The sequence below is a fragment of the Neltuma alba genome, unplaced genomic scaffold (assembly GCF_004799145.2).
Source record: "Neltuma alba isolate B1F8T4 unplaced genomic scaffold, ASM479914v2 tig00006645_pilon, whole genome shotgun sequence".
Taxonomy (NCBI): Eukaryota; Viridiplantae; Streptophyta; class Magnoliopsida; order Fabales; family Fabaceae; genus Neltuma; species Neltuma alba.
Window position 1 is genome coordinate 63,608 of NW_021634526.1, and position 13,389 is coordinate 76,996.

General features: G+C 33.4%; 2 protein-coding genes across 2 annotated transcripts; both read left to right on the plus strand.

The window, feature by feature from the left end:
• Positions 1-4,958: 4,958 nt before the first annotated feature.
• LOC114750773 (metal transporter Nramp3-like) lies at positions 4,959-8,091 on the plus strand. The gene is made up of 4 exons (XM_028939378.1): positions 4,959-5,618; positions 5,994-6,130; positions 6,243-6,895; positions 7,613-8,091. The coding sequence occupies exons 1-4, from the start codon at positions 5,095-5,097 to the stop codon at positions 7,838-7,840; spliced, it is 1,542 nt and encodes a 513-aa protein (XP_028795211.1). The 5' UTR covers positions 4,959-5,094; the 3' UTR covers positions 7,841-8,091.
• Positions 8,092-9,596: 1,505 nt separating this feature from the next.
• Positions 9,597-12,790, plus strand: LOC114750776 (FRIGIDA-like protein 3). The gene is made up of 4 exons (XM_028939380.1): positions 9,597-9,737; positions 10,503-11,544; positions 11,771-11,940; positions 12,058-12,790. The coding sequence occupies exons 2-4, from the start codon at positions 10,533-10,535 to the stop codon at positions 12,544-12,546; spliced, it is 1,671 nt and encodes a 556-aa protein (XP_028795213.1). The 5' UTR covers positions 9,597-9,737; positions 10,503-10,532; the 3' UTR covers positions 12,547-12,790.
• Positions 12,791-13,389: the final 599 nt, after the last annotated feature.

Below are 13,389 nucleotides of genomic sequence, written 5' to 3' on the forward strand. Positions count from 1 at the left end.
TCTGTCAAAGTGTGACATATATAGATATTTAATTATACTTAGAATGTTATGGCCAAAAAAATTATATTATATTTAGAATATTGAATCTCGTCATATTCAGGTCAAAAAAATCTCATAATATAATATCATTCATCTTGACCGTTGCCGTCTTGCTTATGAGATGGAGGCTAATCCAACTGCAAGCACTGAAAGGAGATAAGAGTAACACAACGTCAACAAGTACTTTTAATTGTTTTTGGAAAAATTTAAGCTAAGTCCCACAATACAGATTTAATAAATTTTCAGGTTTAAAAGATTTTGAAAATTCATTTCAAATTTTTTTGACCCAAAATAAAATAAAATTAAAAAAATAAATAAACTCTACGTATAAAAATTTACAGCAAAAAATCAAAAAGTGGCTGAGGACATTTAATTTTATATTGGGTCAAGAGAATAAATTGAATTTTTAAAATTCGTTGGACGTGAAATTTTTTCCATACACATATTCTAACCCTCTTTATAGGAGGGATTTGATCGCCCAACCTTCTTAATAAGAGGGGTGGTGGTACTTGAACCAAGGCTCATTGGCGATCATTGTGAGATTTAGCTGAATTTTTTTTTCTTTTTTAAAAAATTCCCTACACACGTGATACATAATAAAGAATACGATTTATTGGAATCTTACAATTGAAGTAATAAAGTCCAGAAATAGATTAGCTTCAATATAAAGCATGGGTGGTGTCCGATGCCAAAATTCACAAAGCAAAAATATAATAGCAAAACGATGAGTGATGTTGGATGATACTACCTCCTATTTTAAATATATGAAAGCTTAATAAAAGGTTTGTTTTAGGTTTATTTTAGTCATGACCAAAAAAGTTTGTTTTAGTATTTTATATAAGTCCTCAATTTATTTCGCATCTGGAATTGATAATTTTTTAAAATAAATATTACAACAGGATTTGAATACAGATAATTAAAAAAATATTTTAAAAAATTAACACATATATATTATAAATAATTAACATACATAAATTAATTATTTAACTCTTATATTAGCTTATAATTATAATTCTCGTAGACAGTCCATAGAAAACAATTACTGTTAAGATTTATCAAAATTTCATTCTTATTGTTTGTTACTCCTCCGATCCTTACTACAAAACCCATTTAACTAATTTGATTAGATTAAAGAGGTTAGATAAATTAGTTAATTATAAAAAATGTGACACGTTTTTTCTAAAATACTATAATCATCTTTCTTAATACCCCACCTCCCTCTTCTACTTGATCATGGTTGATGGAGTATATATAGGGGTAATTTAGAAAAAATTGATAAATATGAAAAATGAGTCTTATATTTAAGATAAAAACCAGCTCAACAATTGGATTCTATATTAAGGACCAGAAGAATATAAGCGTTATAATAAGAATAATAAAATATAGGTTAATTTAATTTTTGGTTTTTTAATTTTTTTTCATTTTGGTTCTGTTTCCTCAAGTTTTAAATCATATATTTTGGTTCCTCAAATTTCTTTTCATTTATAACATTAGTCTCTATAACCTAATAAAAGCCTAGACCATTTTGCCCATTAAAAGATTAAAATTTACAATTTGAAACTTAAGAAACCAATACTAAAATAAGAACAAACTCAGGGGATTAAAAATTATATTAACCTTTCAAATATTAACAAATAGTATCCTTCTATATTAAATATTAAGTATGATAATAACAAGAGTTAACATTATCTTTATTTCTTGAAAGTTGACTACGTTTTAATTTGGTTCTTGAAATTTAAAATTAGTGATTTTGATTTCTAAACTTTGATTTCATTTCAATTTGTCTGAAATTTTTTGTCCATAAAATAGTATTTTTGGTCTTAAAACAAGATTTCAAGGATAAATAAATATTAATTTTGAATTTTAAAGATCAATGTGAAATTTCAAACATGGAAAAAAATACTAAAATATCCTAAAAAACACTAATGGACAAATTAAGGTGGATAAATTTTAAAATCATAAATCAAACCCCTTATACTATTTTGAAATTTTAAAATATTATAAAATGGTAACACTGTCTTTACTTCCCGTGACTAATTTTATATAGCTATTAACTACTCTAACTTAACTATTGACTATTTTTATTTTTAAAGCTCTGACAAATATTTTTATATAACTATTTACCACATAAGAATAGTAAATAACCAAACAAAAAATAGTCACTAGATCTCCAATGACAATTAATGCATCTGTTGAAACAAAAATAGACAATAGCAAAACTAGAGTAGTTAATTAGTGAATTATAATACTAAAATAGTTAGTAACTAAACAAAGTGGTTACAAAAGTTGCAAAAAATATGTAATTAATAACTAAAAAAAAGTGGTTAATATATAAGAAATGGTAGTCACTAGAGCTCTAGTAATCGATCATTAGAGTTTCAGTGACATATCGACAAAGCTTTAGTGGCTAGCCACTGGCAAAGTCACTGATTAGCCAAAAACGGGCTAAGGGTGATGAGGTGATAATTTTTTTGAGTAAAATACATTGACTACCATTCAGTTATACCTTAATTACATGAACCTCCCCCTCTATTTTGAAAACATACAGTTTAGTCCAATATGTTAACACTGTTAAGAATATTCTCAAAAGATTCTAAAAACATAATTGTTAATTAAAATTTATATTAAAATAAATTTTATTTACTATTTTACCCCATTCTAATCAATCCCCAAAATTTATATTAAACTATGTTTTATTTTATTTTTCCTTATTTTTATTTTCTTATTTTTGCAAATAGTTATTTGCTTAGTGTTTTCAATCTAAACTTAATGTGTTTATAAATGTTTGTAGAAAAAATGTGTTTAACAATTTTAAATTATAGATTCAAATGACTTACACAATTTATCAAACTTACATAGTTTATACTATATAGTGAGTAAAAATATGTGCTTGATATATATTTTTAACCATTTAAAAAATAAAATAAAGAAATTTATAATATGATGAAAAATTAATATTATAAAATTTTACATTAAATTCAAAATTAATAAATTTTATAATATATTAAAAAGTTTGAAAATTCATGTATTAAAAACAGTTCTTGGTTGCATAGTTTTTTTAGGAATATAAGTGTTTAATTAATTCTTATGATAAATAGGGATATTTTAGTAAAAAAAAAAAGCTTAAAAAGTTACAATTAACGGTTAACTAACAGTTTGGATAGATGAAAATAAAATATCAATTATACAAGAGAGATTAGTATAATCTGTATTTTAATTTTAAGGGAGGTCTATATGGGTTTTCAAAATAGAAAGGATGTAATGTAATTAAGGTAAAAGTGAGGGATGTTAGAGTATTTTACTCAATTGTTTTTTTTAAAAAATAGTAAAAAAATATTTGTGTAATTTTGCCAAATTAAAATTTTTTTACATAGTACAGAAAATCAGAATCAAGATTTTAAAATTCACCCACTAATATATTCCGCAACAATTTTTAAAATATTTTATTGTCTTTTTCTCTTCCCTTCAAACATTAAAAGTGATAGTTATCCCAATAATAAATAATCATTAGTTGGCAGGTGGCAGCGACGGTGCGAAAGGAATCAGCTTTTTTGTTTTTATTTCGTGGTGGTCCTTCCAATGGAAGGATCCTTTTTTTTTTTTTAAAGTACTTTTTTCAGAATATCTTGAGTTGAATAGTAAGTTTACTTATTTTTTTTCCCCCCTTTTATATCTTGATTCCACTAAAAATTTTCTCCCCTCCCCAGCCAAACAGGGGTTGCAAAATCTAGTTATGTTGAAAGTGTAAGAGAAACTACCCGATTCATTCATTATTTCTAGATCATGTACTTGCCGTAAATTTTATGCTAATATTAATATTAAAAATTGAAGATTATTTTATTCAAAAGTCTTGAATCTTCCTAGCTTTTATCTGCACTCAGAAGGCTAAACCCATGCGTGTCCTTTTATTAACTCAAAATTTCAACTTTTAAGTAAACCAAAAAAAAATAATCAATTTTTAAAGTTTTATTAGAAACAATATTAGTTTCTGAAAAAATTATCGTATATTATTCAACATATTAATATCACTCATAAAATATTAAAAATGTAAGGAAGCGCACAAATTCTTCTCCCTATTGCGGTCACTTATTTCCCTTTCTATTAAAGATGGGTAAAAATTAATATAAGTTCAATATTAAGTAAATATTTATTAAAAATTTTAGAATAAATATTTTTTAGATAATATAAAATAAAATAGCATAAGTACTATAAATAAATGAGTATGCCAATGAAAGTATAAATAACTATATTTTTTTTCCAACCATCACAATCAAATCATAAGTAATTAATTTTTTAATTCTCCTCACGTGTTTTTTTGTGTTTAGTTAGAGTTGAAGAAAGAAAGAAATAACAAATCCTTTAATTTTAGAATTTGTTACCCTTGATCATATAAACCATTCATTTCGAGGTTATATATTTTTTGAATTAATTTTGATGAAAAGCAATTTAAAAGAGTAATTATTTAAAAGAGCTAAAGTTTCATAATATTAAACAAAAATATACATAATTTTTGTTAAATCAAAAGAATCAATTCCTGTTCGCAAAATTTTCATACCAAATATGATATTTTTCAGTAGTTTTTTTTATATACTTCTCCATATGTCTTTTATAAAAAAAAAAAAAAAGTAAGTCTAGTTGCCGTTTAAAAAGGTGTTTAGGGATCAAGAAAAGTATTTTTTAAAAACATGAAAATAAATATCATACAGATTTAATTTTTTTGTTGATAAAAATTTGTTTCTTTTTGGTTTTGATTGAAGTGATGAGCAGCATGAAAACTTTTTAGATTTGAGCTCATATCATAATCAAATAAGGAAAAAAAATCGTTTTTTTTTTGGCTAAATACATCAAGAAAATTTCACAAGACTGCACGTGCCGTGGTAGCGGCAGTTTTCACTTTCAACCTTCATCCGGTGACGATAAAGCATGAAACTTCATGCCTCGAACTGAAATGAAACCAGAAGCACTGTGGAGTCCATCACTTGCCAAACTCACACTCCTCTCTCACTGAAGCGTTTGGCTGGCGTGACCCCTACGCCACTTCCCCCCTCTCGCTCCATGTCTACCCAGGACCAACCACTCTTACATGGCTCACGCGAGGAGGAGGCGACTGAAACCGCCTATGATTCGTCGGAGAAGATCGTTGTCGTCGGGGTTGCCGACGCCGACGCCGATGATTTCGGTCGGGCGCCACCGTTCTCATGGAAGAAGCTCTGGCTCTTCACTGGCCCTGGCTTTCTCATGAGCATCGCGTTTCTCGATCCTGGGAATTTGGAGGGTGATCTTCAGGCTGGTGCTGTTGCTGGCTACTCACTTCTATGGCTCCTCATGTGGGCGACGGCTATGGGGCTTCTCGTTCAGCTCCTGTCCGCCAGGCTCGGCGTCGCCACCGGAAGGCACTTGGCTGAGCTCTGCCGAGAGGAGTACCCCACGTGGGCCATGATGGTGTTGTGGCTTATGGCGGAGGTGGCTCTAATTGGGGCTGACATCCAAGAGGTTATTGGAAGTGCTATTGCTATTAGGATTCTAAGTAATGGATTTGTGCCTCTTTGGGCTGGGGTCGTCATCACAGCTTTGGATTGGTAATTAACTAGTCATTATCTGTTCTTTCTTGAACTTGCGGTATTTTCATTTTTGACTTGGTTTTGTTGGTTCTTGCTTTCTTCTTTCTACACTTTAGAAACAATCGATGTTGCTCTCGGGTTAATTGAACTTCTTCCGAGGAACTATACCCTCTTTATAAGGTTTAATGTTTAAGTTCTTCAAAAGTTTTACGAAATTAAGCTCTTGGAAAAGTTTATGAATTACCTTCTTTGGCACTTTTACAAAAAGAAAATCTCAGCGTAAACTCCCGAGGGAAGAATTCGAGGTTGATTATTGTTATTAGTTTCAGAGAAGAAATTATCCACAAGGACCAGAACGAGTATTTTAAAAGATACATTTGTTGGCTCTTGCAGTTTTATTTTTCTTTTTCTGGAGAACTATGGTGTGAGGAAACTGGAAGCACTTTTTGCAGTTCTGATTGGTATAATGGCGCTTTCATTTGCGTGGATGTTTGGCGAAGCAAAGCCCGACGGCTTAAATATTCTTCTAGGTGAGAAGTTTATTTCTTTGATTTGGAATTTTGTATTTGTGCTGATTTTCCTTCGTTATATGATTTCATGATCCATGTTTTCTGTCTGACAGAGTCTGAGTTATCTGTGTAGGTCTTTTGGTTCCAAAACTTAGTTCCAAAACAATACAGCAGGCTGTTGCAGTTGTAGGCGGCATCATCATGCCTCACAATGTGTTCTTGCATTCTGCTCTTGTTCAATCGAGACAGATTGACTCAACCAAGAAAGGACGAGTTCAAGAAGCTCTTAATTATTATACTATTGAATCCGCTGCCGCACTTGCGGTCTCGTTAGTCATCAACATATTTGTCACAACTGTGTTTGCCAAGGGTTTCTATGGTACTGAACAAGCAAATAGCGTTGGTCTTGAAAATGCAGGGCAGTATCTTCAGCAGAAGTATGGTGGTGGACTTTTTCCTATCTTATATATATGGGGTATTGGGTTATTAGCGGCTGGCCAAAGTAGCACCATTACTGGCACTTATGCCGGCCAATTTATCATGGGGGGTTTTCTGAATTTAAGGTTGAAAAAATGGGTGAGGGCTTTAATTACACGAAGTTGTGCTATTATCCCAACCATGATCGTTGCTCTTGTCTTTAATACCTCTGAGGACTCATTAGATGTCCTAAACGAATGGCTCAATATTCTTCAGTCAGTTCAGATCCCTTTTGCTCTTATTCCCTTGCTTTGCTTGGTGTCAAAGGAGCAGTTGATGGGGACTTTCAGGATTGGCATTGTCCTCAAGGTATATTGTTTTTCAACTGATTTCTTTTTTGTCAACTTTGTGGCTTATAAGTTGATTTATTTGGCATAGGACTTCTGATAATTCACTTCATATGAAGGCCATCCAAGGGAATAATTCATAACTGATTCAATGTATATCTAATCTTTTTTGTTACTAAGAGTTAAATATGACTGAACTGAATTGGTGTTTTGGCCTTACTGTCTTGTCTCGAGTATAAATAGAACTAAAGTGGTATCTATTGAAGTAGCATAGCCACTTTCCTCTTTTTATGATGATGAGTGTATTTTGGCGTCTAATATGCGTGTAGAATTAGTGAACATTCTGTGTTCAGTATCTATATTTCATTATTTTGTGCTCCTTTTGAGTTTTTCTTGTTCTTGTGCTTATTCACCACGTGTGTCAATGACTGACCTAGTGACTTCACCTAGCATATGCATGAACATACTTAAAAGCCCACATCTGTGATGAAGTCTGTGGATTTGGTGTTGTCTGAAGACTGTAGCTTCTACTTTCAAGACTCCATGGGGTTTGATTATAAATTCAATGCTCTGACTTTTTGGTAATTATGTTGTTTAACTAGATCATCTCTGGAATCTGCATTATTTTAATTTAGAATTACATTTCAGCATCCCTTGTTCATAATCGCACGATGTTCTTAGTTGCTTGTTCTAATCACTGGGCTTAAAAAGTATTAAGTGGCTTCTGATATGGATACAGATTATTTCCTGGTTTGTGGCTGCTTTAGTTATAGTCATTAATGGCTATCTGTTGGTGGAGTTCTTCATCTCTGAAGTGAGTGGAGCAGTGGTTAGCACCATAGTGTCTGTGTTCACATTCATGTATGTTGCATTCATAATCTACCTCGCTTCACGAATGATTACCTTCTTGCCGTGGCATAGGCCACCGCAAACCAAGGCTAACACTGACACGGAATTGACGAGTTGATTGATTCCCAGACCAAGATCAATTGTACAAGCCTTGAGATGTTACTGAAGGCTTTCAACAAGACTTGTCATGCCCTGTATTCTTTTTAGGCATATTGGTGCTTTTTGTTTTGTATTACAAGTTTATGCAGGGGAATATTGCAGTGTAGATTTTTCTCTGTCATGATACGTGCAGTGTAGATCTTTACTTTCTAGTGATGTAATGGCTGTACCATAGAAGTTGTAATATGTCAGCTCCTTCCTGCATTTTCAGCTCCTTCATACATTATAATCAAGCAAGGTGTCGACTTTGTCAATGATGTAGAGAATTCTGCAAGTTATATGTTCCTTTGGTTAATGTTTCCGCTGATATGTCCACAAAATACATTCTTCATCAGTGCTTTTCTTGCCTGGATTTTCTGTATTGGAAACGATAACCTAAAAACTGAAGCCTTTTTTTTTTTTTTATAGTTTTGAAATTTTTTATTTAAAAAGGATGGTAATGCAATATCATGCAAGATATTTTTATATCTCATCACCATCTCCGAATTCAGTGGAAATATTCTCGTTAGGCTCGATTTCGTATGAGAATTCCAAAAAACAAGATATCATTGTAAAATTTAATCATTTGGACGCTCATCTGAAATTTATTTGATTTTAGCTTGTTTGAGACCAATTGAAAAAAAAAAAAATCTCCTCTGTCACTTTCCATTTTTCTGATTTATTTATTTCCTCTGGTAGTTATGGATCCAACCTCTGGCTGGGAATTATCAAGAAACAACCATATCAATTTTATGTGGGGCACTTACCCAATTAATTATGAAAGAGAAAAGATGAAAATAAATTATTTATTTTTTCTTTCTTTTTCTTAATTTAGTACTCTACTCTCTTCGTTCCTTTTTATAAGTAATAACTACTATCTTCCTCTTGTTCCTAAACATAAACAACATTTGCAAGTTATCTTAAATTTTTGTAGCAAATTTTCTATTTTGTCACTAATAATTACTTATTTTAATATTTAATATATTTATTGTCTCAATTTTCAAACTATTATTTCTCTCCATTACACATTCTTTTTTTTTTCATAATTCTCTTTGCTATAATAATTTTCTTATTCTTTGTCTTATACTCTTTTCCTCACAAAAAAAGTTATTTTGGAGAAAGAACTTCTAATTTTTACGTATTTACTGTGTTTAACTAACTTTTTGATCTAGGTAATGTAGTCTTATATTTTTTATAATAATGGACGAAAGGAGTATATTTTAACTTGTGATTTTAAATGTCGGATGATTCGTACTTCCACCGACAAATTTGCAAATTTTAATGAAAACTCATTCAGTGATTTGCACAAGATATTGATAAGAGACTTCAGAATTTTTTTTTAATTAATATATATCTGAGAATTTAAATCAATTTCTCATATTTTTCAAAACTATTTTCCATTAAAATTAAAATTACAAGTATTTTTTAAGACGGCAAAAAAAAATTTTGGGTGAAAAAAGGTATTTTTTAAAAAAATGCGATGCATTTCTCCTTTTTTTTTTTTGCCAGCAGATGCATTTCTCCAATTTAGATCCCCATACAAAAATATAACTTTGGCACGTAAGTCCTCAAGACAAATCATTAATATTTTGGACCAACAGGTAACGAATATTGGCTCTCTTAGTCTCTTTTTTTGTGGGCATAAGGGGAGAAAAAAAACTGGTACTTTTTTTTGTGAATTAATTTTACAGTTATTATATTCGTTTAACCGGAGAAAGGCATCCGAGATGAACTGAATTCTGGAGGTTGGTTCTACTGTGTGGCAAGAGATCCTTTGACATTGCAGCTCTCAATTTTGAACCCTTTCGGATCCCTGAGCCTCGGTTTCAATGGCCGTCTAGGGTTTTGATGTCGTGTGATAGCTGACTGTGGTCGAGGTATGTTTTTCTATCCTAAAACTTGCTCCACTCCATTATTCCATTAACAAGCTTTTCCCGTCCCATTTCTTTTCTTGTGATGCTGCAGTTTCAGAGTGTTCATCAGTTTGTTGGTTTGTTTGTTTTTTTGCCTCGTGCTCGATGTCGATTTGTTTGCTTCTGCAAAAAAAGAAACTGTAACACTTTATGATGTCTGGTGAATGAAAATTATCGGAACCACGGATGTAATTGGGTGCGTTCTGTTTGGGCTGCAAGAAAGCTTGAGATAAATTAGTTTTACTATCGGAGTTTGTGTTTATGTATTAATTATGAAATTATATATTTTTTATGATAAGTTAATTGTTTCGATTCTTTTTCAATATCGTTTGCTTTTCTTTTTTTATGAATCTACTCTATAGTTTATTTTATATACTGAGTACTGACTTATATGGGTAGAATAATTACATCGGATAGACTAAAATTGGCAATCAGATTCGAAAAACTTATGTTCAATTGGCACCGCGAATATGCAGACTGTTAGGTAGATACCCTTCAACTGATAATTCCTGGAACTAAATAAATATATTATATTAAACGCAAGGCTACAATGGAGAATGATGTAACTCATTAAAAAAAAATCAATGCTAAAGAGGAACACTTGATTATCCTTTCTATTTAAATTGCAAGTTTTTTCTGTACATGAATTCATCAGAAATTATTGCTGGTCTCGTGGAAACATTACCATTTTTTTATAGATCTAACCATTAAATTGAACTTTTCTTTAAGTGCTGCTGGCCACATTTGATAAATGCTGACATGGAGCAAGGCAACGACAATGAGGCATCATTGCTGATAGAGCAGCTTGGTCATGCATTTCTTGAACTAGAAGCTCGCAAGGAGGCTTTTGAGAATAACATTCAGTGGGATGAAATTAAGCAGCATTTCCTTGATCTTGAGTCTGCATTGAAGAAGAAACTTGAGGAGCTTGAGGCTAAGGGGAGAGATTATGAAAAGAAGAAACTAGAAGTGCATACACAGCTTGCAGAGAGAGAGGAAGAGGTTGCTTCTAAAGAACAAGACCTTTTAGATCGGGTGCAGGAGCTAAAAGATGCTGCTGTTGCTGCCATTGTAGAGGCTTGTGCAAATCACCAGGCAACATCCTTGGGGTCTGTAGATGAAGGGGAGAACGAAGATAACAAGGTAAGAAGCTCTTTTGGTGATGAAAACTCCCAAGAGGATGATTTTCCTTATAAATTGGGTGCAAATGAGGTTAAGCCACGTCCAGAGCTGACACATTTTTGTGAGCAAATGGATGCAAAAGGTCTTCTGAATTATACTGTGGAGAGTAAAAAAAACATTTCTGTCTTTCGTGAAGAACTGTCTATTGCACTTGAAAGTGCAACTGAACCAGCCGACTTGGTGCTGGATTCACTGGAGGGGTTTTACCCCACTAATGAAACTACCCAACTAGGAGATAAAATGGATGCTGCCCTTCAGGGCATGCGCAAATCCTGTGTTATACTTATGGAAGCCTTCGCCACCTTGTTGGCAAGGGCTGAATCAGATACTGATCACCTTCTGAGCCCTGAAACCAAGCAGCAAGCCAAGGCAATTGCTGATGAGTGGAGGCCTAAGTTGGCTAGAGCAGGCACTTATGCTGCCAATGGAAATTCATTGGAGGCAGAGGCATTCTTGCAGCTCCTCTCGACTTTTAAGATTGCCTCAGGGTTTGATGAAGAAGAACTCTGCAAGCTTGTTCTTGCAGTTGCTCAACACAGGCAGGCTCCTGAGCTCTGCCGTTCTCTTGGGTTAACTCACAAAGTGCCAGGTTGGTGTTCATTCAATTAACTGGCCTGTGAAGTCTGCAATGAAGGACTGTCCCATCAGTGCCGTCCTTGACAATAGATGACTAGTTTTATCTAGAGTAACGTAGGAAGTTAGGTAACCTGAAAAAGCATAGACACGGGCACATATGCTGCTTTTGATAAAATTTTACATGCTAAGAGGTAATACGATTGTCATATGTTGATTTCCCCCCGTTATATTTTATGCAGATATTGTGGAATTACTAATCAATGATGGGAAACAAATCGCAGCTGTACATTTTATTCAAGCCTTCCTGCTTAACGAGAGATTTGCCCCTGTACCCCTTTTAAAGGCTTATCTTAAGGACCTACGGAGAAATTCACAAGGAAAGGTTGGAGGCAGCGTTGCTGGTGAGAAGGTAGCTTTGATGGTCAATTGTAGTTTAAAGTAATCAAGTGATTGTCTGAAGTTCTCTCTTAACTCTTGTCCCTGATTGCTTGTGATAGAGTTAATTGGAATTTGTCATTTATTGCAGAATGATGCTAATGCTCAAGAGCTTGCAGCCCTTAAAGCTGTAATCAAGTGCGTTGAAGAGTACAAGCTTGAGTCTGACTACCCACTTGATCCTCTTCAGAGGAGAGTTGCTCAACTAGATAAGCTTAAGACAGATAGAAAGAGAACTGGAGAACCTGGCAAACGTCAGCAACCGAAGAAGCCAAGGACAAATGGAGGATATTTTGCATTCCGTCCATCAGTTGGTGGTGGTGCCACCGCTTCTTCCACTATGGCTAGGCAGCCTCCCCCTGTTAGAGGACCATATCCAGGGATTCCGGACAGGTACCCTCATGCAAGCGCTATTACATATGATTATCAAGTTCCTGGCCAAACCATATACCCGCAGCAGGTAAATGACCAAAGATTTCCCTTTTATCATCGTGATGATAGGGTTGCTGCTCCTTCTAATTATAGTAGCTACATGGGTGGTAGTAGTAGTCTCCAATCATCACACCAACCATATATGTAATTTCCAGTTTTGAGCATTGTAGGAAGGAAGGCCTGGAGAGATGTACATTTGAGCCTTTGAGTTGATTAACTTCTTTTGGCAGTGCGCCTTCCGTGCTCTGATTGTCTTTTTTCTGGGTTTCTAATGTTTATTTGCGTAGGAAGAATATTTTATGGGCCTGTGCTTTTATTTATACTCTTATGGTAACTTCATTATGCCCATATAATATAATAAAGTTGAAAGTGGAGACCACAATCTTGGATTATGATAGAATCTCTTTTGACTGGCAAGGCAAAATATTCAAGCAAAAGGGAAGTTGCTTTTTAATAACCAAGATGTTGACCATACTATTTTGGAGAAAGAGCAGAAAGCTAGTATTATTTAGGATGTTTCAGACCTACATGGGTCAAAAGGGTATTTTGGGTACTGTGTGCATTTCTCTTGAGTTATATTGACCTGTTGGTGTATCAGAGGAGGGGGGGATCATTTTGAAAACTTGAGTTTGGTGAGGAGAGTGCTGGCCTCTCGAATGCCAGGTCAGGGAGGAGGAAGAGAGTCTTTCTTAATCATTTATCTTTTATGTTTCAGTGTGTTCCTTTGCTGTTGTAACTTCTTTCTCTTTTGGAAGGAGATTATTGTTATTTAGTAGAGTTTCAGTGTTGTTTTTCCACTATTTTATCTTGGTCCCTATCATTTTGGTATCAGAGCAGTGAGATCTTGGGGGCCTCTAAATAGTAAGAATGGTGGTAAAGGATGAAAGGTGGTACAGAACATCATCCCTTCTTCTCTTACTCATTTCTTCTGCTGTAACACTTCTATGCTGGACATACATTGTACCGATTGGCACAATGTCGACTTGAAACG